We start from the raw sequence: 22,600 nt of genomic DNA on the forward strand, positions 1-22,600 counted from the left end.
ATAATAATAATACTTTTAATCAATTAAAATAACCTTGTTAACCAGGAGGCCAAAAAGGCCTGCGTACCTGCGATGCATAGCCTATACACAAACCAAATCATGCCATAATCTAACCATGTAGCCTATTAAACAAAAGTGGTTGATTTAACAAATGTTTCTGACATCTGCCAACGCGAGCATTTTAATTTGAATAGAATCATTTTCAGAGCTTGTTCAGACTTCCAAGACTTTCCCCCAGTTTCACTACTACCAAACTACCACTGGGTGGGAGCATTTACCAAAGTAAATGATATCTTTTGGCACGTGGTTCCTCAAAAATAATTTAGGCTACTCTGGGTTTTCATTTGACTAACTAAAGGGAGAGATAAAAAAAAAACGGCCTTAATTATAATCTCAACAGGTTTCAGCTGTGCTGATCTCAGACGATAGGCCTGACGGGGTAGTGTTGAGAAACATTTGCGGGTTACTGCGGTGCTGACTTTTAACAGTGGCCTAATTAATGCAGCTAGGGCTAGATAACCCTAGGTTTATCGAAAACTTACCTTAACAGGTGAGTTAAATTTAGGATGTTCTCGTAAACAAAAAATATTTCAGCCAAGTGCAGCTACGTCATCTTACCACTTATCTTACATCATCTTAAGTTCTCACAATACTTGACTAACCGCTAAACAACTAAAGTTACGCAAAATACATTCTCTTACCTGTCTCTACCTGTCCTAACGCATCCCTAAAGTGAGTGGGTAAACTGCTGTGTGCGGTGTGGGCAACGCAGACCTGAACGCAAGCCAACTGGAAGTGCATTGATCGTATACGACTCTGATGGTTTGTAGTGTCAAGAAGGATTTCTTAATTCAAACAAAAACGCTGATGTTTTGTTTTAAGTTATTTATTGTAGCCTATGTAGATCACAATCGAGAGTATGACACAGAGTAGGTAGGGAATCCGTTAAGTGACACCCTTCTCCTTTTCTTCCCCGCCCCTCTTTTTTGACTTTCAAGGAAGCCATAAGATTGAAGACAGTTGTCTGCAGCAGGAAACTCCGTAAGAGAGTTGAAAGTGAGAAGAATAGAGAAGACAAGATGGCAGAGAACAAGAAAGCTGCTAATCTTGGTGGCAACATAGGAACTGGAGCTGGTATATTTGCCAAACGCGTCCACAAATCATTCAACAGAGCGCAGGAAAAGGTAAGCTGTAGATTGGTTTGTAGCCTATAGCCTATGTTTAACAAACTACATACGAAAGACATCAATATATAGTTAATCAGAACAGTTTGTGATAGTTTTGATGAGACCCTCTGTATTGAATTGTTTCATGGCTGTATTCAAAGATGTAGATTATAGAAAGTTGATTGGGTGGGGGGCAGGACTCATACAATATGACTGAGAATTAGGTACAGATCAGATCCTGAATTTACAATTCAGATGTGCATCAATTTGCCCTGTGATGGATTTGGACAGTAACGTTATTGTTGAGAACATGAGGCACTTCATGGTGTGTGGCCTGTATGTTCTGAGAAAAACTGTATTGAGATAAGAAACGAATCGTTGTAGTGTTGACCGCACACATGAGATGCACAGTGTTTAGAAACTTACATAGCCTACAATTTCATTTGTCAATGGACTCTTGCTCTCAGGTATTTTATTGTTTAACACATAGAATTCACTGTTGATTTTCAGTCAGTGGTGTGAATGCTTAGCAGCATATTCATATTGCAGCTGTGTGGACACAAAGCTTGCCACTTCCTGCCTCTCAGTGCACTTCCCCTCACTCTTATCCACTTGTTACTCAGTGGTTTTCTGTTTTTCGGGTCTAGTTCTGTAGCTAAAATACTGCATTCCTGCCCTGCTGGCCCTGAACTAGTTCATGGTCATGTAACAAGTGGAAGAGAGTGGCTTCATGGATTGGAGAGTGCATTTGCTGTTACTGTTAGTTAGCTTAGGATGTTAAAAATGCTGTCTCCATAAAAAGTTCACTTAAAACACACTAATGATGCAGGAAAGTATTAGCGTTAAATTTGTATAGGGATCTGTCTTCAGGTATGTGTACACTTATTTAAATGGTCCCTGTGGTGATGTATGAGCTCTGAATAGTTTGTAATGATTATTGTCTTGTGTTTTGACAGGTTTGGCAAAAGCTTGGGAAGAGTATTGAGACCAGAGATCAGCAGTTTGAGGAGTGCTCTCTGAATCTCAATAAACAGCAGGTAAGGCACTGGGAACAGCAAAGCTCCTCTGTACCCTCAGGCACCTAACCCTGGGTTTGCAGCACAGGGATTGTCAGACTAAAAGCAAATGCATGAAAACCAATCTGTGGGACTCCAGAGAGCTCCTGCGTTTGGTAAACATTGGGCGGGGGGCATAATTCTCAAAATGGGATAGTAGTCAGTCCATTAACAAAGCACGTCGTCTCTGTGTTTACTGTTACCCTTGCTCCAAAACTCATAGTGTCACATGAAATTTGTTGGCCATCTTAAAACATGGCATAGCGTAGTATATGGTACATTCAAATGTTTTGAAATACAAAGTGTCACGTGTATATAATTAGTCTTTCCATCCACATGCATTCTGTCCTGAGGTTCATTCCAGAGTTTCCCATACATTGACTTATTTGTGGCGGCCCACCACAATATCAACATTGACCACCACACAATGATTTTCCAGGTTGTACTAAATTGTGCTTAAATCTGGTTAGTATCATAACCACACTGTGCTAATTTGTTAAAAACTGTTGCATTCAAGTTAATTCTGCAAACCTACCACCACAAATAGAATTCAATTCTGTGGGAAACACTGTATTCTATATTTCAGTATATTAGATGTAGGCCTACTCTATGTCTGTGTTGAAGATCATGTGCATGAGAGTAGCACCTGAAGGAAATACTATGCACACATGTATCTTAACTCCATTACAGGAAGTCACTCCACCCTGACAACCAGGCATTTGTTGTTCACTGATACTCACTGTGGTTGCCTCTGTGTAGCCCAATGTGCCATAATATTTTGTACTTGACAAACATAACATTAAGACATATTCATACCGAAGTGATGTAGAAATGTTACGTAACATGGACTGACTCATTGTCCACCCAGTAAGAGTACATGTGTAAAGGATGAACAACTACTTGGTCAAACAGTGTGACAAAGCCTCATGCTGCAATACAGCTGGTCTGCGTGCCACTCTGGGTTTGTTGACAGTTTCAATCATTGTAGTAGCTGGTTGTCAATGGGGTGACTGTTTACTCCTGTGTTTAAATACTAAATGGGGCAGCTGTGGCCTACTGGTTAGCGCTTCGGACTTGTGACCGGAGGGTTGCCGGTTCGAACCCTGACCAGTAGGCACGGCTGAAGTGCCCTTGAGCAAGGCACCTAACCCCTCACTGCTCCCCGAGCGCCGCTGTTGTTGCAGGCAGCTCACTGCGCCGGGATTAGTGTGTGCTTCACCTCACTGTGGGTTCACTGTGTGTTGTGTGTTTCACTAATTCACGGATTGGGATAAATGCAGAGACCAAATTTCCCTCACGGGATCAAAAGAGTATATATACTTACACTTATACTTACTTAAATACCAGTCACCAGTCCACTAAGCAGATCGTAATTTTTTTTTTTTTTATATGTAGGTAGAAGAAATTTGTAGTCTAGCAATTGTCACTAGTGAACTGTAGGACTCCCTCTCAAGTGTTGTCTTGTCTGCATTTCCTTCTCTCTTCAGACTGATGGAGCGAGGCTTTTCAAGGACGTCAAGGCCTACTACAACGCTGTCAAAGGTACTGTAGCCTGCTCACTGTTTCTCAAGTCCTGCAGTTTGAAAAGCAGCCCACCAGTTTGTGAGCATGGCTGTTGATTTAGTTTTCATAGTCAAATCAAAAGAATTAAGAGTGTGAGCTTGTACGCACCTCTCACATCATTAAAACATTTTGGTTTACTTGTAGATACCAACTTGAATGTGGGTTTGCCCAGTGTTTTATCTTGCATGACTTCCTAACAACTAATTTTGAAATATGGTTGTTTTTACTGGGCTACTAAAAAAATTACAACCATGTCTTTGGTCTAGTGACGTGTGCATTCAGCTGGTTTGAAGTTGGGTGATACACTACAGTGTGTACCCAGGACTTGCGATCGGTAGCAGATTTGTATGCAGTCCACCAAAGGCCAAGGTGTTGATTTGTGAAGATTAGACTCGGAAATAGCACAGTGATGATAGCTAGGAAGGGCATACTTTCAGATCTCATTTTGTGGAAAAAGAAAAGCAAGAAGTGAATGTCATTTATAATTAGAACACTGGAGTTTCTCGTCTGTCTGTGTGTGCGCATGTGTCTGTGTGTGTTGTGTGAGTTGGGCAATACTGTCTACGTGGCTTTAAGATGAAATACCACCTATATTATGCACTGGTCAGCAAGGCGTCACCTCCTCTGCTGGTGTTCAATTGAATGGCAAGGCAGAGAGGAGAAATGATTGCTTTCACTGAACTATTCGGGGCCACGGCAACCTCGCAGGAAACCACCATTGTTTACATGTTCGAGGTGGAGGTGTAGCTCGACTCTGACTAAATACCACATTCAAGCAGCCATGCAGTCCAAATGCTCTTCAGCTTTGCAGTACCAGATGTCCAGACCATACGAATGCTTACAGGACAATAACCGAAGAACCAGAGAAAAAATTGCTGTTGATACTTGTAACACTATCTAAGATCAGCTTAACCACACCAAAGCAATTTTGGAATGGGGTTTGCAGATTCCAGTAAATGCACGAAGAAGCAGAGTCAGTGTTAAGTGTTTCCTGTCCTCTCTCTGTTTCTAAGCTAGTTTAGTTTTCAGGAGAAGGCCACTCTTGTCTGGTGCTTGGGTGGGGGGCAACTCAAGAACAGCTTTGGGAACTATATGGATTTCATATTTTCTAAAAATATACGATTGCACTTAAAACAAGAGACAGCCCAATACTTCTTCAAGATTTTAGTTGGATTTGTACTTTCCTAACATGTCCTATTTTTTCTGACTACATAAATAATGTAGGTAGAAGTATTGTTCATTACCTGATGTGATGGATATCTTTTTCCCTTTTCCCTCAGTTATCCACGAGACATCTAAAAAGCTCTCCCAGACGCTCCAGAGTGTCTATGAGTCTGACTGGGAAGGACAGGAAGATATACCAGTCATTATTGAGGTAAAAGTGTGTGTGTGTGAATATATAGTGTAGTATCGATCCTTGATTTATCAATTTGTACAGTGCCAACATGTGTCCAATGAATCATTGATGATTCCCTCTGCAGCTTTGTTTGCAGACTGGTCGAGATAGTTAGTAATGTGTTTGTGGTTACGCAATGCATACATGACTCATCATTTGGCTCATTTGTATAGTGAAGTCAATGTAGAATACTGAATAAATATTGGCGCTGTCTTGACTAGAAGAACTCTAAATCTGAAAATTTAAATCTCTTTCCCTTGTATTGTCTTGTGGTCACTCTGCCCATCTCTATTTTAGAGTGAGGATCTTCTTTGGAATGACTATGAGGAGAAGTTGAACGATCAGATCATGCGCACCATGGAGAACTACACCAGTCAATTTCCTGAAGTCAGAGTGGGTGTATCACTGATCTCTCTCTCTCTCTCTCTCTCTCGCCACATCACATCCTGTCACACTCACAGAGGAAGAAAAGCCCAGACTCTGCACTTTCATTAAGACCCACACCTGCCATTTGGTTCAGTTGTGGGTTTTCAGCTGAAGGAGCTAATGCATAAACTCCACATTCCTAAGTGAACAGACTCAGCAGACTGTTGCGTAAATATTGCACAAGTATTCTTTCCAAGGAACAATGCCACAGAGCCCATTTGTTTCCCCTGTCCAGTCAAATGTACTCAAGTCTGAAATACATAGCTACATATGAAGCATCATTTTAGATATTCAGTGGACCATATCAGTATTGTTAATCCCTTCATTTTAATGCCAGTTTTCTACTAGCATATCAGAATAGAACCAATAGGCTTAGTGCATTGGTTACCCATCACCTTGGCAGGCTATTTTACCATCTGATCCAAAGCCTTCACTCTTGTTACAAAGTATTGGGCAGGGATCACATTAGCCAGCGGCAAGCGGCAGGTTTCCTATTGTTGTGGCGTAACGCTAGCGTTGGACAAGCTGAATGTTGAACTTGGTTCAACTTTCAAAGCGCAACGCGAGCATATTCAATTGACAAACTGTTTGTGTTGCTTAGGAGCGAGATATTATGGTCTGAGTGTTGCGTTACGTTTGCCGCTGCCGCTTGCTGCTGGCTGATGTGATCCCCGCCTTACACTGATATTATTGGAACTGAATTGAAGTTGCAATGTGCTTTCCTCCGCTTCCCCCCCCAGGAGCGGGTGGCCAAGAGAGGCAGGAAGCTGGTGGACTACGACTCAGCCCGTCACCAGCTGGAGGCGTTACAGAGCGCCAAGAAGAGAGATGAAGCCAAGATAACCAAGGTGTCGCAACAGTGGCTGATCTAGTGTGTGACTGTGTGTGTGTGTGTGTGTGTGTGTGCGCGTGCGCTTGTCTGTTAGTGTTTAGGACCTTATCCTTTCCCTCTCTCCTCTTTGATCTGCCTCATATCCATCCTCCCCGTCTGTCGCCAGGCAGAGGAAGAGTTTAATTCAGCGCAGAGCATCTTCGAGGAGATAAACAAGGAGCTCAGGGAAGAACTGCCTCAGCTCTATCAAAGGTAGACACACTGACACACATTCTAAATACACCCTTTTCTTGCGTACTGTTGATAAAGGTTCCTCCGAAAAGGAAAATGTTGCCCAATGTCAGTGGGAGCACGCCCAAACAACAACACTTAGGAGTGTTTCCCAGCAACATTGCTCAAAAAGTTGTGTACCAACAGCTTTATTGCATGTTCAGTATGATGGGGGAAACTTGTAGGAGCATCAGTCATGCGCACATTGAGTGGCTGGTTTAAATCTTATGGAATTTAAATTCTCAGAGATTTCACGTTACTCATGGCTAGCTAATTACCAAGGCATTCAAACAATAGTAAGCATTGTATACAGTCATCTGCTGGAGTTGTTTGGTATGGTTTTGCACAACTTCTAAACTGCTGTCAACTAGTCCTGTCATATTTGCAGTCCAAATCTGGCTGCTTTTACTGCTGTCTGGAGTTTTATAATTGGGGTAGGGAAACTTTAGAAAGCTGTCTACAGCAATATTGCTCATTGTTTTGTTTGTCCCCAAAGACCCATTGATATAGTGACCTCTTCATCTGTTTTTTTTGTTCTGCTCCTCTGTGTCTGTAGCCGAATTGGATGCTATGTGACCGTGTTCCAGAACCTCTCCAACCTCAGAGATGTGTTCTATAAGGAGATGAGTGTGGTAGGTCTCTCTAGTAGTATTTGTTTAACAAAATCCTTTTCTGCTGGGAAAACATGCGTGCTACATTCAAAACTTCCAATAGATGTAGAATGATTCTGTGTGTGTCTGTGTTTAAGCTGAATCATGATCTCTACAATGTGATGAAGAAACTGGACACTCAACACTCGGGCAGTACCTTCATTATTAAGGGACTCTCAAGGTAAGTCATACAAGTTAAGGTTATCTGTAAGAGCTCATGGAAATGGTTCTTTTTTGAGAATTGAAATAAGCATAAACATTTATGTATGCAGATTAAAACATGATTTGATGTAGGGAGCATTTGTAAACCTTGATGTCAAGCTAGCAAGTTCATTTTTGCCTGCTGAAATAACCTTGGGTTGCTGTCAACAAGTCATTGTGTAATGTTTTAATAGCTGAGTGGTTTTCAGTTTCAGTCAGACTGACATAATTCAGTGCAGCAGATGAAGCAACACTTTGGTCAAAGGCATCAGAATTATGACAGTCTGACATTCCAGATTTGCCATTGTTGGTTCCCTTTGTTTGTGTCTTTTTATTGGTCATTTCTTGTTTTTTGTTCTTTTCTCATACACAATGGTACATGTAACTGCCATCCTCTTGGTATGGGTCCTTTTCCTGTGCAGTGCCAAGTCTAAGAAGAGGAAGTCCCTGGCCATTTCTGCTCCCATCCCCTGCAACACGGCCTTCCCCTCCAACCACCAGAGCTCTGCCCTGTCCACCCCACAACGGATGAGTACTTCAGAAGACTTCAGCGTTACCACCGATACAGCCCCCAACGAGACCGTGGGTCATGGGGACAGCAACTCGGACTTGGAGTCCGTCAGCCTGACTGACAGCGACACCCCTTCAACCCACAGACTCTCCATGTCATCCGAGGGGGAGATCCCCAGGACGGCGGCATCGCCAGAGAACGGGCACCAGAACGTGGAAGCGGCCCAATCAGAGGATGGCTCGAACAAGCAGCAAGAAAACATAGAGCGCTACATGGACGCGTCCGACGTGCAAGTGGTTGAGGCTGAAAATGAAGCGCCAAAGTCACCAGGAGCAGATAAGCCCAGGCGACCACCTCTCCCTGTCCCGCGCCTCTCCTTGACCCCCTCCGAGGGCATGGCCCAACCTGCCGAAACTCCAGACACCACCGCAACAGCAGACAGTGCAGAAACGGCAACGGTGGCAGCAGCCACTGAGGAGAGCAGAGCGGACGAGAGGTCGAGTGAACAAACAGAGGTGTCCGCTCCATTCTCAGCCCCTGACTCGGACAGCTCCAAACCCCCTCGCTTTCTCTACAGGGTAAGCTCCAGGAGTTCAGCCTTGTTTGTGGTTTAAATGAAGTCATGCTGTAGTCCTAATGTCCTAGAGTGAATGCTGTATTTCAATCTTGTGTCCAGGCCAAGGCCCTAGAGACTCAGAAGTCTGACGATGACATGCTGCTAGTGTTTGACAAAGATGACATTATCCTCGTGTTTCACGACTATGAGGAGAAGGTTAGTTTGTTTTGAGACTTGTCAAGATGTTTACATTGTGATGTTTTTGATACATGCAATAGTATTGTATTGTGGCCTAAATGTTGTGACATGTAGCCTCTGTGGAAATCCCCACCCCTGGTCATAAATGATGTACTGTAATGACGTGCATTTTGGCTGCTCATCAAATTGTGAATTTTGTGTGCTGTTGGCACTCGCTGTCTCTCCATGTAATATTTTCCTCTCATTATGTGTCACCCTCCCAGCCCGAGGGCTCTGTGTGGGGCGTGAGGGAGGAGGACTGGATCAAGCTCCCGGATCTGGTGCTGCTCTCAGGGACTGTTATGGAGAACCTGATCCAGCGCCTTGACGCTGACTGAAGGCCAACAACCCCCTCACCACCCCATACCCAGGTCTTAACCTCTGACCTCTTTACCCCAACGTGCTGCGTCCCATGTGCTCCCTGGCTCAGTGGCAGTAAGACCTCGCCCTATAACAACCGGAGGACGTCACCAGTGTTGCAAGCGGTCACAAGACGGAGCTCTGGTCAGCTTCAGCTCTTTGCACGAACAACAAACTTTGCCCAGCATTGCTACAGTGTCCACTCTCCAGTACACACTCTGCTAGTGATTTCTTATTCAGTATTGTGCCTTTTTTTCTAATCTCTATAGCCAGAGATGTTCTCCCCTGTTAAAGGGGGGGGTGGTCCAAGAACATGGATTAGTTCCTTCCTTCCTTCCTGGCGAATTTCAGTTGGAGTATGTGGTAAACCTACAAATAGAAGAGCCCCATGGCTTCTTTCTCACTGCAGGAAAACGCCAAAGGGCTCTTTGATTCAGAGGTTTACAACTTACTCTGACTTAACTAAGCCAGACTAAGAACTAATCCATGTTCTTGCAGCCAGTGTTTTCCAAATTACTATTCATGCTGCAAACAATGAACCAGTTCATGACGGGCTTCTACATTCCACTCAAGACCATGTCTGTCCCTGCTTATGACTGAACTCAATTTATAACGGCTTCATCGTAGCTCTTACTCAGGCTACAGAATCTCTTCCAAAATGAGGGAATATTATTTGTTTCGTTTTTTAAATGTATTTCTTTTTTAAACTGTGAATGATATTAAATTTTTGTGGGTATGTCTTGAATGTATTTTTGCCTAAATGTTATGTACAAAAAATGTAAACCAATGTAATTGTATGCTTTCATTCTGTTAGTAAGTCATGTTTTCTATACAATAAAGTTACTTTGACCTTTATCAGGCCCGTTGCTTTGGATTGACTCTGAATAATCTGCAATCTACAACAATTTATATTGATTATTTATTACAGATTGTAGAAAACTTTTAGCTGATATTTCAACCTGGGAAATGGCACAACCCAAACTAGCACCAGGAGACGCAATCTTATTTGGTTGTCGCCCTCTGCTGGACAAATGAAAATGAAGAAAAATGTCATGAATCAGAGTTAATGGAGGCAGTTTGAGCTGACCAACTAATTTGAGGAAATTAGAGACAACTGCTGTGATTTGGATTAGTTTTTCAATCGTGTTAAAGCATGAGGTTAAAAATGGAATTAAAAAGGTTAATTGCATGTTATTGTCCTTAGAGCAAAAAATTAAAATGAGGGGACATCCACCAGCCTGGCCCTGCCCAACTCTATCTCTGCTCATTTTCATCTCACTGAAATAGGAGTACTAGTCTGGCTCCTCTCAACCACCAGGATTGTGGGTGACGAGAGGAGATGACAATGGCAGTGGTAAATACTAGTAGCAACACCTGCCAACTTAATTTTTTTTTTTTTTTACAGTCAGAAGAATGTAGATATGTACAGAAAAGGTAAATATATTGCTTCTTGTAGTTTGCAAAGTAGGAAGTAACATTTGGAATCCCTGATCAATTCGACTGGTTAGGCTGGACCAATGATTTCAGTCCATTTTGGATTTCAAGTCCATTTTGATGCTAGGGTTGGAAACATTTCCCAGTGGACAGTACCAGACTTTCTTTTTAGCAGTGGCAATTTGATATGTCAAAGGCCTTGTAAACCCTCAAGGTCTGGAATTTCTTCCCAGAAAGGCAGATACTTTGTATTTCGTTTAATCTGGTCTCGTTTTGCAGTTGTGAATGTATACAATCTTGCACAACTTAATCAGCAAGCTAGGTCATATAGCAGTCCAAATATGACACCACATCAAATCACTCTTAGTAGTTTATTTTCACAGGCAGTCACATTGTTGAACAGCTGACTCTATGAGGTTGTGTATTTGATGTATTGTTTATTGTTGGGTATTTCAGGCTATGTAGCCTATTTACTGAGGCTATACTGAATTGATGACCTTCAAAGTTGAGTTTTTGTCAGGGCAGGTCCTGTTCTACAGTACAAGTGGGTCTCAATGAAATAGTTCATTTTTACCCCCCAATTTTCACTTCATATATTCATTACATATAAAGTAAACTATTTCAAGCCTTCTTTGTTTTAATTTTGATGATTATGGCTTACAGCTCATGAAAAACAAAATCGGCTATCTCAAAATATTAGAAAAAGTTCATAAAACAGAAATGTCGATAGGTTACAATAGAAAAGTCGATAGGTTATAATAAGTCAGTTTATGCACTCAATACTTGGTTGGGGCTCGAACGAATTACTGCATCAATGTGGCTTGACATGAAGGCAATCAGCCTGTGGCTCTGCTGGAGCGTTATTGAAGGCCAGGTTGCTTTTTGTAACGGCCTTCAGCTTGTCTGTGTTGTTGGGTCTGATGTGTTTTATTTTCCTTTTGACAATACCTCAAACATTTTCTATGGGGTTCAGGTCAGGTGAGTTGGCTGGCCAATCAAGCACAGGAATACCATGGTCAGCAAACCACTTTTGGCACTGTGGGTAGGCCTAGGCGCCAAGTCCTGCTGGAATTGGAAACAACAACCAAACTAATTTAAAGTGTTGGTCTGGTTTTAAAAGCAAGCATGCATTTATTTATTTAAAATTGAACCAGGATTTTAAAAAAAAGCAAACTAACAAACAATAAACAATTGGTTACCAGAGGATCTTGACTGCACTTATGAGGTATGAGGAGGCCATCAGGCTATTATGAAAAAGGGGATTTTTCTATTTATCATATGTTGCAAATGGGTCTTGGATTGAGTGCATTCGTGGGTTTATTTAACATAAGATTATCAGTTAGTTATTTTAACAAGGATCAATAAACTGATAAAACATTTTTACATTACTATCATTATGGACAAAGCCCGTTTAAATTTCTCTGTTATGGAAAAGTGATAACCCGGAAGTGAAAGCACTGAACTCGAGAGCAGACATTCGCTGGTTCTTTTCACTCACAGCTGAACCAGAGACCGTCTGGCTGAACGAAAAGTAATGTTTGAATGGAATACAAGTTCAGCAGCCTCTCGGTCTGTCAGAGAGGGTAAATGTTTCTACCAGATTACAGAAAAGCACATCACCGAGTCTCGTCCAACTCCAAGTCACCACGTTTTAAAAACGAATTGTACACGTTCTTTAGTCAGTTGTATGCCTTAAAGACACTAACGTTAGTTAGCCACCAACTCTACGATAACCTGCTAGCTAGCTACCTAAACAGGTAAATTGTAACATGTAACATCGGCTAATTCGTCTGGTTTTACTGAGATTGAGGTTAGTAGGTTAGAGCCAGGCGCGGCTGTTCCTAAATGATCTCCACAGAGTCTATTGCCATTGATAGACATGTCTGGATGGCAGGTCCTCGGAGTTGTCGGCATCTTAATATTAAGTCTGCTGTTGATGGCCGTCGGGTACGTGATGTACTCGGGCCTCTTTTCCGAAATTAACATCCGGACCGGGTCACCTCCAATGAGAAATATCACAATTGCCTACAAGTTTAAGCAAGGACCTTACAAAGACTGTGGAGCGCTCTTTACAGAGTGTAGTAAACTTGGTCCGAAGCTCTCCACCATTGGGGTTTTCTACGATGATCCAAAAAAGGTGAGGGTCAGTTAGGATGACTACAGGGTGTTCTTGGTGGGTGAATTATAATAATAAGTGCCTATACACATCTGATAACGTAAACATTAGAATTGTATAGTCAACCATAAAATTAACTCATTATTCTGTTCTGTGTTTGCTGAGATTCTTAGCCAATGGAGGTGATCAGAAATGTATTTCATGTCTGATGTAAGTCATACTGCCAGAGTGGGGAGGGATTGGACACCAACAGTTAGCTTGACCTAAGTCTGTCTATCCAGTAGTAGGCTATCCAGCACCACAGACCATACAACAGTCCTCATTTGAATGTAATGTCATGTGTGACATTTGGTGTTATCCAAATGAGCCGATAAAAGAACACAGAAACACAAGACATTAAGAAAACGTACGGTGTATTAGAGAAAAATAAAAGAATAGAAGAATAGTTGTAGGCTAGTCAGTAAAGTATGCCATTTCAATGTGAAAGAAAAACCATTCAAATCCAGTTACCATGTATCCCAAGACACACTAGTAGGCCTAATCATGATTGTATGGCAGTGGGGCAGATAGAGTTCAAAGTTTGTTTCATTCATAATATCTTCATGCACTTTCCACCGATAGTAGAATGACCGATTAGAAAGCAACTATGTTATTTAATGTAATGTGGACACTTTTTTGTTTTGGTAGTGGGACAAGTAAAGACTAAAGACTTGCTGAAACAGGAGGTTTAGGCCTCCCATATAGCTGTTATAGTCGGTTAACATAACTATGTCGGTTGTGCTACCGTTCCTTTTATCTGAAGCCATCATTTGTCTAGTCTGCATTGACAGATCATTATTATTGACCTAACCTGCTACTATGCAATGGGTCATTTCACGTCAATTCAACCAGGGCCCACGCACTTAGGTCTCAAAAAATTCTGAAAAATTACCAGGTGTACCTATGTTACCCAGGAGACACACTGTAAAATTACTCTTATGTAACATCAATACTTTCCAAGATACAGCCAGTTTTACAGGGGGAGGGGGGTGTCGATTTTGTTGTTAGACATATTTGTACTCAACATAGGCTCTTGATTTATTTTCCTTACTGAGATAAGTAGAAACACTCTCACAAAAAACAATGAACAGAAAATAAATTCCTTCGGGGTCTGAACAGCAGACCTTAGAAGTCTAAAAAAATCATTTTGGTTCTCATTTTCAGAGCACCTAAACACCTTGTGGGAATATACAAAGATTTTTTAAATATTTTTTTCTTTATTCTCCATGATCTTTTCTTTTTAAAAAAACAATTTGACTTGTCTTATGCAAATCTTTCTTTTTCACTTTCCACCCTGAACATGGGCAAAATGCACCATTGACATCGATATGTTTTGAATAAGGAAAAACATATTTAAAAAATCTTTGTATATTCCCACAAGGTGTTTGGGTGCTCTGAAAATGATAACCAAAATGATTTTTCAGACTTGTGAGGTCTGCTGTTCAGACCCTGAAGGGATTTATTTTCTGTTCATTGCTTTTTGTGAGAGTGTTTCTACTTATCTCAATAAGGAAAATAAATAAAAGCCTATGTTGAGTACAAATATGTCTTCTGAAGGCTTAAACAGAGCCCAGCCCAAAACTCCAATAAAATTTGTATCAACTTTGAGGGACAGCTATGACCATGCAGGATTATCCAGACCAAACGTGACGATTTTGCTACATACTATTCCTATTTATGTACCAGCATGCAAAATTTGAGCCTCCTACATGGTTTAGTTCTTGCGCTGTGGGCTTGTGAACTTTGACAAAAAAAAGAGGCCGGACAAAATCGACACCCCCCTCCCCCTGTAAAACTGGCTGTATCTTGGAACGTATTGATCTTACATAAGAGTAATTTTACAGTGTGTCTCCTGGGTAACATAGGTACACCTGGTAATTTTTTCAGATTTTTTTGAGACCTAAGTGCGTGGGCCCTGGTTGAACTGACGTGGAATGACCCCAATGCTTTGTTTTTTCCAGGTACAACTGTCATGATCAAGCTTGATTAATCAGATCTGTTTTCCACCACTAGGGAGCAGTGTTGCTTTGTGTACCATAGTGTGCATGATGGGTTTTGTGTGAGGGGGTGGAATACGTTGTACATTTTTCTCCATTATCAGATGTGAAAAATAGAATTTAATTTTACACAGGCTTGATATCCTGTGTTTTCACAATGAGTTTCTTGTTATCATGACAGATGTCATCACTGCTGTGGCTTCAATTGGAGCTTTATTTCTTGGTTTTCGTGTTTCCCTGGCAATTTCTCTAGGATCCAAACAATGTTTTGAATGATTGAGTGTACACCCTTGGCCGTTTCAAATATGCTCAATATTTGCACACAAGAATATTGTAAAATATTGCATATTAACTTGGAATTGCTGTAGCCTATAGTCTAGTTGTACCAGAACCCCCCCCCCCCCCCCCCCCCAAAGCACAGAGACAATGCTAGCCAGAAACATTTCAATGCTATAGTTTGTGTGAAATCAGAGATTAGGCTACCTTGTTTGTAGGATAACATGGCTTTAAGGTGTTTTCCCCGCGTTCAGCCTAATGGCGTGCTTCTGTCTTGGCTTGTCTCTCTGTATCTGGTTGCACTCTGTTGGGGGTCTTTCTAGTTAGGCCTTGTACAGTGTTAGCACAGCTGTACTACAGGCATAAGGCACAGGACTGTGTTTGACCCTTGAGGTCAAAGTCACCCGTAATAAACATTTCGCTGCTTTGGAAGCCAGTCCTGGTCCATTGAATGAATATAGCTACTTCTCTCTCCCTCTCTCTCCCTCTTTCTCTTTCTCTCTTTTTGTCTCTCTCACTCTCTCTCTCTCTTTTTCTCTCTCTCTCTCTCTTTCCCCCCTCTCTCCCTGACAGTTCCAGGATTGATGAACTACTGACTCAGTCCTAGCCTGAAACGTTGGGTTGTGTTTAAGAGGCTGTTTTTCAGTACACAGGGATTGATGAGGGTATTCATTGACATTCACATCATTGAATGAACTATACCTGACATGATGAATGTTCTTGTTTTTGTAACATCAAGTTAATGTGGGCATATCAGATCGGGTTAATGTTATTGTGAGTGTATATTGGTCGACTCGACACTAATTGTGTTAAATAACATATTTGGTAGGGCTGAGCGATTCATCGAATTTTAATTGAAATCACAATTTCAACAAATGCAGTTAACAAATTGCCATTGCTGCAATGAATTATTCAGCTCATGACTATTGATTATTTTTGAGGATTTTGAGTTAATTTACGAACAATCAAGCAAATGCACTATGCAAAACCTATTGTCGAGTTATTGCTATCTACTGAGGCAACACAATGAACATGGAGCAGCATTTGAAAATACACCAGCAGTATGATAAATGTACAGCAAACAAAGGCTCGCAGAAGTAGTGCTGATCTTGGCCAATAAGACAAAGTAAGCAAACAACAATTTCAGTCATTTGTAATAGTGAATATTTAAACTGAAGCTTGACTTTCAGAAATGATATCGCTAATCAAATCGCAATATCTGTAAGAAAAATCGCATATATTTTTCCTACATCTTCTAGCCCTAATATTTGGATATCCCCAATGACCAACACTTGATTGAAAACACATTCTCAGCTCTCATGGAACCAAAATATACTTTTACTGTTAGCTCACCATCTAAATGTTCACTGGTTGCATCTTTGATAAATAATTGTGTCCAAGGTTGAGTTCATATTCTGTTTGTATTTGTTGAAGTCAAATGCTTTCCTTTGTATTACCCCAAGTAGCAGTTTCACTAAGTGCAGTGCAACACTCGGAAAAAGGAAACAGATTCCCCTTCTTTTCCATCACAGAAAGAAGAGAAATTGACAGGAGTAATGCGTGCCTGTGTGTTGTCAAGAGATCATGACTGACTAGACCACGAGGCTCTGATGTTTGATGTGATTGGGTCTGATTGGTGCCTCCTCTCAGCCCAATAGCACATGAAATAGATGGTGGTTGTCTGTTCCTCAGTGCACTTTGCTCTTCGGTTGTGATCTCAGACCCTAGGCCTTGTGATGTGACCAGCAGGACTTCCCTCCCTGCCGGTTTCATCCATTATGCAGACACTTGATCTTCTCTGAGTCACAGGAATCCTCCTGTGCCATGTGGCGAAGCAAGAATTCAATCTGACAAGAAAGGATACGTACTGTTTGTGCAAAGTTTCTCATCCTTCGAAAGCAAATGAGAGTAAAGCTGAAGCTGCTGACCTGGCAAGAACGAGGCATCAGTGTGAAAACGTTTTTGTCTATTCTGAGTTGTGTGATGTTTGTCTGCTCTAATGGCAGTATTTAGCCTCTCATTTATGCTGCAAAGCGGGAATAATGTTTGTGATTGAATGTGATGACCTCTGGTGTCATCTGTTTTCACAAAAACATCTTTGATTGTAGCCTTGGCTATTATCAAGTCTGTGATATGGATCAGGTCACAGGAAATTATCACTCCACACCAGGATGCACACAGGAAATCTGTCAACACCCACAGTTCATAGGATATACCATCATTGACTGGAGGAGACATTCACACGCTTTCCAGTGAAAGCCGTTAAAAGCAATCTTAAAAAAATGACACCCCTCCCTTTCATGCTCCTGTTAATGAGCTGGAATTGTTTATAATGTTGTCTGAGCCACAGTAAGTGGGTTTACATGGACACTTTTAATCCGATTAGAATCGGAATAATGGCTCAATCGCAATAGAAATGATACATATAAACACCTTGGAATGAAGGAATGAAAGGGGTGGTGTATTCCACTCTTATTCCGATTGAACAGACATGTATACGGTCATTTGGGTTGCCCGCTATAGGTTCTCAGTTCTCAAGCAAAAGCAAAGCAACTGCTATTCTGATCGAAGATTGTACTGTAGAATACTTGTAAATCATTTAATCATAATGACAAAAAACCTGTCCATATTAACGCGGCTGCTGTTTTTTCACTGTTTATGGAGCCAGGATTCTGTACTAACACCTGCGTTTTTCGTGCACACACATATAGGCCAATGAACAGGCCCACCACGAGGAGCAATTAAGTATTTACGAAAAGTGTGTTTTTAAAGAGTTACCTAATCCAACTTTTTCAATCTCACCAATCCAATCTCAATTTTTAGGCGAAAACTACAATAAAGTGGAGGGATTATGAACCCTTGAGACAAATTGGGTATACCTTGTCTTACAGGAAGCAGTCTTCTAGAGACATGCCTGAAAAACCCACAGGGTCCACAAAGAGCAGTTGAACATCTTAAAGGCTGGTTAAGCAACCACCTATTCTAATGGTTAATTTGGGGACCTTGCATCTCACACAAATCCATGCTATAATCTCTTATTGTCGTCATTGTGCCATGGTAAGACACAGAGCATCACACAGTCGTTGCCATGGTAAGACACAGAGCATCACACAGTCGTAATTTGTACTTAAACAGGCATGTCCATAGTTTCTATTCTGTAGTAGGGCTGCTCGATTATGGCAAAAATCATCACCACGATTATTTTGTTCAATATTGAGCTCACGATTATTAAACACGATTACTCAGTTATTTTGGAACTATCATCTATTTTCAAAACTTAATTTTTGTACATTTTTAAATTGATGTTTTATTGTAATCCAACAGGAAAAAATAGTCTAGAGTCTGAAACATAACAAATTGGAAAAAGTGAAGCACTGTGAATACTTTCGGTATGCACTGTAGTTATCTGGGATGATGTATCCTATGACTATAGATGTTTCTTATGTTAGCTAGAATGATGTATGACTTGATAGATGTGCCCTGTATTTTAGCTGGGACGATGCGACTCCATAGACATACCTGTATGAGGTAGCTGGAGTGTCGTGCGACTTGATAGACGTGCCGTGTGTGAGTTAGGCGTACTGGGATGGTTTGTGACTAGATAGACATGCCCCGTGTGAGTTAGGCGTACTGGGATGGTTTGTGACTAGATAGACATGCCCCGTGTGAGTTAGGCGTACTGGGATGGTTTGTGACTAGATAGACATGCCCCGTGTGAGTTAGGCGTACTGGGATGGTTTGTGACTAGATGGACATGCCCCGTGTGAGTTGTCCAAAGCCATCTTTGTAACTGCCCCCCGGTCTCTCCCTTCCTATTAATCCCAGGTCTCTAATTAGTAGCTGGCTCAGGCCCCCACTCACTTAGCACACAAGCCTGGCCAAGTTCAGCGTTCCAACGCGGCTAACTGGCATAATGATCTCAGTTCATTAGGAGCCCACAGCGTCACTTGCAGTCCCAAGGTCAGAAGCTTTCATGGAGACTGCTTTTTCTCATCGACTCAGTGGGGTTTGAAAACAACAAGCACCCCCCGGCATGAGAAGATTTCTCCTCAGCAGCCTCTCAGGCCTCAGTGCTTGTGTGTTGGGATGGTTTCTGATGTGTTATTGCCTTCACTCACCAAACAGTCAGCTACAGTGTGGAATAGACAGGAGACCATATTGTTTTAGCCTTTTCCCCACTACGTGGGATAAACCCATTTTGAAATTGCTTCCATCTGTTTGTCCATCCATCCTTCTGTGTGTCCACTCATCTGACTGTAAGAGTTCTGGTCCGATGTAGGCTTCACTTTTCTATACAAAACAGAGGGTCACCATAGCTTGGTTCTCTAACATGATTATCCAGGTCTTGCTTGTAGTCCAGACTCCAGATGCTGGAATTTGGTTTCACTTTGGTTAGTATTTTGTGACCGGGGTATAGGATCTGGTCTGATCTGCTGTATTGTTCACTGGCCTTTTCCAACAGGGTTACATTACATTACATTTACATTACATTTAGCAGACACTTCTTGACCAAAGTGACTTACATATGTCAGCTATATTACAAGGGATCACATTGTCCCCGGAGAAACTTGGGGTTAAGTGCCTTGCTCAAGGGCACAATGGTGGAAGCCGGGAATTGTACCGACAACTTTCAGGCTACTGCACGCTAGCCCAGCTCCTTAACCACTACACTACCACCGCCCCAATATATATAGGAGGATATATTGTATAACAGAAGGACTGATTGAATGTGTGAGTGGCTGTTAGTTTGACTATTGAAATCAGTAGCCCTTTTTATGAAATGGCAAATTAGATACATGAGTGTTTCTCTTCGTAAAGGTGGTAACACTTGGTTTAGTATAGACTGTGATATGTTTTATGGAGGTCTGATATTTAAACCTTCTGTTGTGTGGACTAGATGGAAAGTCTGGATACTCTTGATTTCTGTTCCCACGTCAGAAAAAGAAAAATTGTGTATCCATTTGAAAGGAAAATATTGTTATTATCATTTGTGCTAATTTACAATCTCAGTGTTGGGGAGGAGAGCACACAGTGTGGTTGGAGGAGTGCGATGCACGCTGTCACTGAAGTGGGCCATTTCATTTCATCAGAGGTGATGAAATCTCTACCTCGAGGAAAATAGCCTAGATGAGCAGCGACTTGCCCCGGGGAGGACAATCCACCTCCCACATCTAATCACAAGCCCAGGTGGGAAATCCAGAGAGGCCTCCTAATGGGGGTCTAATTCATTAGCCTACTCCGGCACAGCTCTAGATAGTAAGGTCTCCGAGCGGGTCACAGAGACACAGCTAAGAAAAGAAGCAGAGTGCAGGGGAGCGGGCTTCTCATAGGAAGAGCTGGGCCGGCTTTGTGCCCAGAGCTACCCTGGAGCTGTTCCCAGATGGTCCCTTTGTGCGCTGCGCCGTCATGACTATTTGGTGGGCCGTGACCTCCAGAGAGGGGCTCAGTCCTGTACGCTCTCCTCTGGAGAGGGAGGGGAGTTAGGGCCTCAGCAGAAGCGTGCGGCAGGAGAGCAGCTGGAGATGACTTGAGCGGCAGGGTGCATGCAGATCCGCCCCTGTTTCAGCTTTTCCCTCCTTTTCCGTTTTCCGCCCGTTGCGTCGAGCAGCCTTCAGCAGCTTCTGATATCTCACAGTGAGGCAAGGATGGAACACTTCAGGAGGCTCTCTTTGAACAACACTGCGTGTGTGTTTGTCTGTGTGCGCTTGTGTGTAGCACTCTTTTGTGTGTGTTTGTGTGTTTGTTTGTGCGTGTGTGAGCAAGAGAGAGGATGAGTGAGCGTGAGGGTGGTTATTGCGCATTAAGTGCATCAGGGCTTTTTTCAGTTGCATCTGATAGCCTGGCGCAGTTTAATTTAGATACTAATGATTAGGCAGTGTCAGACACTGATGCGTGTTGACACTGGTGATGACACATCAACAGTGCGTGGTATCTCGCTTATCTGCCTTGCCAGGGATACACGTGACATTTCTCTCTTCAGCGCTAGCACCAGCAGCAGGGTCATCCATTTGAAATATATTTGAAAACAGCCAATATCGGGGTATCATCAACTACCACTACCAGTTTCCAGCCCTCTACTACTATTAGAACAGATGTTATGTGCTTCCAAAAATGACAAAAGATGAAATGTGAAATTGCAATGTGTCAATTAGGGCCGTCGCACCCGAAATTAAAATGGACGCCACAGGCAAACCGTTTGAGATGTTGACCTGAAACTTCAGATTCCTTTGTTTGGTAACATAAGGCATATATTCACCGCTTTTCAGCAAAATCTGAGAGGTGTCATGTACATGGGTGGCTGAGTTGGCGTGGAATGACCCAGCAGTGAGTGTTGTATCGCCAAGTTGGAAAGAGTCTCTGGTGTTCTCTAGAATAGTTTTATTGTTAGCGATGGATATTCATCTTTAAATCGTGTCCTCAAAAACCTTGCGTGGAGGATGTTGGTTGAGTGAAGGCCTACTCTTAGGGATGTCTTGAATCTAGCATAGGGAGTCTTTGTGAGGCCTTCAGATGGATGTAGTGCAACTTCAGGTTTACACTGTAATGATTAGAAACATGACAGACATGCTGAGAGGGAATGTAAAGGTAGAAAGGGACAGAGCGAGATTGAGTTTGCTGCTCGGCAAGGTGGAAGTAATGGAGGTCACATTGTCATGATTCACCACCTCATAAACTTTTTTGAGTTTTAAAAGAATTGAGCTCTGCTGCATGAATGCTAAGTTTCTCATGTGAGTGAATCCTATGTCCATGAAAATGTTCCAGAATGTTCTTTAACGGCTGTGATGGGGAAGACAATAGATAATTCCCTGAGGCACATGATACACACACACACACACACACACACACACACACAACCACACAATATGAGAGAGAGAAAGAGAGAGAGCGCGTAGAGATAAAAAGAATCCATCTGACTGACCCTCCCTCATGTCTGTGTGAACAGATAGACATGGCGAGGGTGATTCTGGTTTAGTCTAGTCTTCCCACCACTCTGTTCCTCACTCATCATGATGCCTCCTGTGGCTGACTGATCAGATCTGCACTCCTCCCATAAGGAACTCACACACACACACACACACACACACACACACATACATACAGTGCTGAATGCTGACAGTGAGGGTTCATTTGGTACGTTTGGAGTATGATGGCCGCTGTAGACTCTCCACAAAAAGCCATAGAAAGTGTAGATCTGCTGAGTCAGAATAAATAGTGAATACTAAATACATTTTTGCCTCAATCCAGTAAAATGAGCATTTTGCTCTTTTGCTTTAAATGAAAGACATATATGTATTTGAAATAATATAGACTGATAACCAGTCTCTACTATGAAAGTCTGAGTTTGTAGGGGAGGGGCCTTAAGGCACCACTGAACTATTCAATGCCTCACTTAAGGGAAGAGGAGAGATAGACTTCTCTGCATAGTCTGTCTGCCTCTTCACCCCCTCCATGTTTGGATACTGTCTGTCCACTAGCCACTTTTACCACTGTCTTTATGCCTCACTGTTTGCGTGA

General features: G+C 42.1%; 2 protein-coding genes across 2 annotated transcripts in view; both read left to right on the forward strand.

Annotated features, from left to right (window-relative positions):
• Positions 1–417: 417 nt before the first annotated feature.
• On the forward strand, positions 418–10,078 carry bin2b (bridging integrator 2b). Its single transcript, XM_042090239.1, has 14 exons — positions 418–550; positions 734–822; positions 999–1,184; positions 2,123–2,203; positions 3,709–3,763; positions 5,065–5,159; positions 5,478–5,573; positions 6,347–6,454; positions 6,605–6,690; positions 7,265–7,340; positions 7,457–7,539; positions 7,982–8,648; positions 8,747–8,842; positions 9,088–10,078. The coding sequence occupies exons 2-14, from the start codon at positions 820–822 to the stop codon at positions 9,199–9,201; spliced, it is 1,746 nt and encodes a 581-aa protein (XP_041946173.1). The 5' UTR covers positions 418–550; positions 734–819; the 3' UTR covers positions 9,202–10,078.
• Positions 10,079–12,151: 2,073 nt separating this feature from the next.
• The window catches only part of LOC121707587 (testis-expressed protein 264 homolog), a 52,397-nt gene continuing 41,948 nt past the window's right edge, over positions 12,152–22,600 (forward strand). The window contains exon 1 of the mRNA XM_042090257.1: positions 12,152–12,794. Coding sequence (XP_041946191.1) covers positions 12,537–12,794 — 258 coding nt within the window. The 5' untranslated portion in view covers positions 12,152–12,536. The remainder of the gene's footprint in view (positions 12,795–22,600) is intronic.

This window comes from Alosa sapidissima, chromosome 4 (genome assembly GCF_018492685.1).
Source record: "Alosa sapidissima isolate fAloSap1 chromosome 4, fAloSap1.pri, whole genome shotgun sequence".
NCBI lineage: Eukaryota > Metazoa > Chordata > Actinopteri > Clupeiformes > Clupeidae > Alosa > Alosa sapidissima.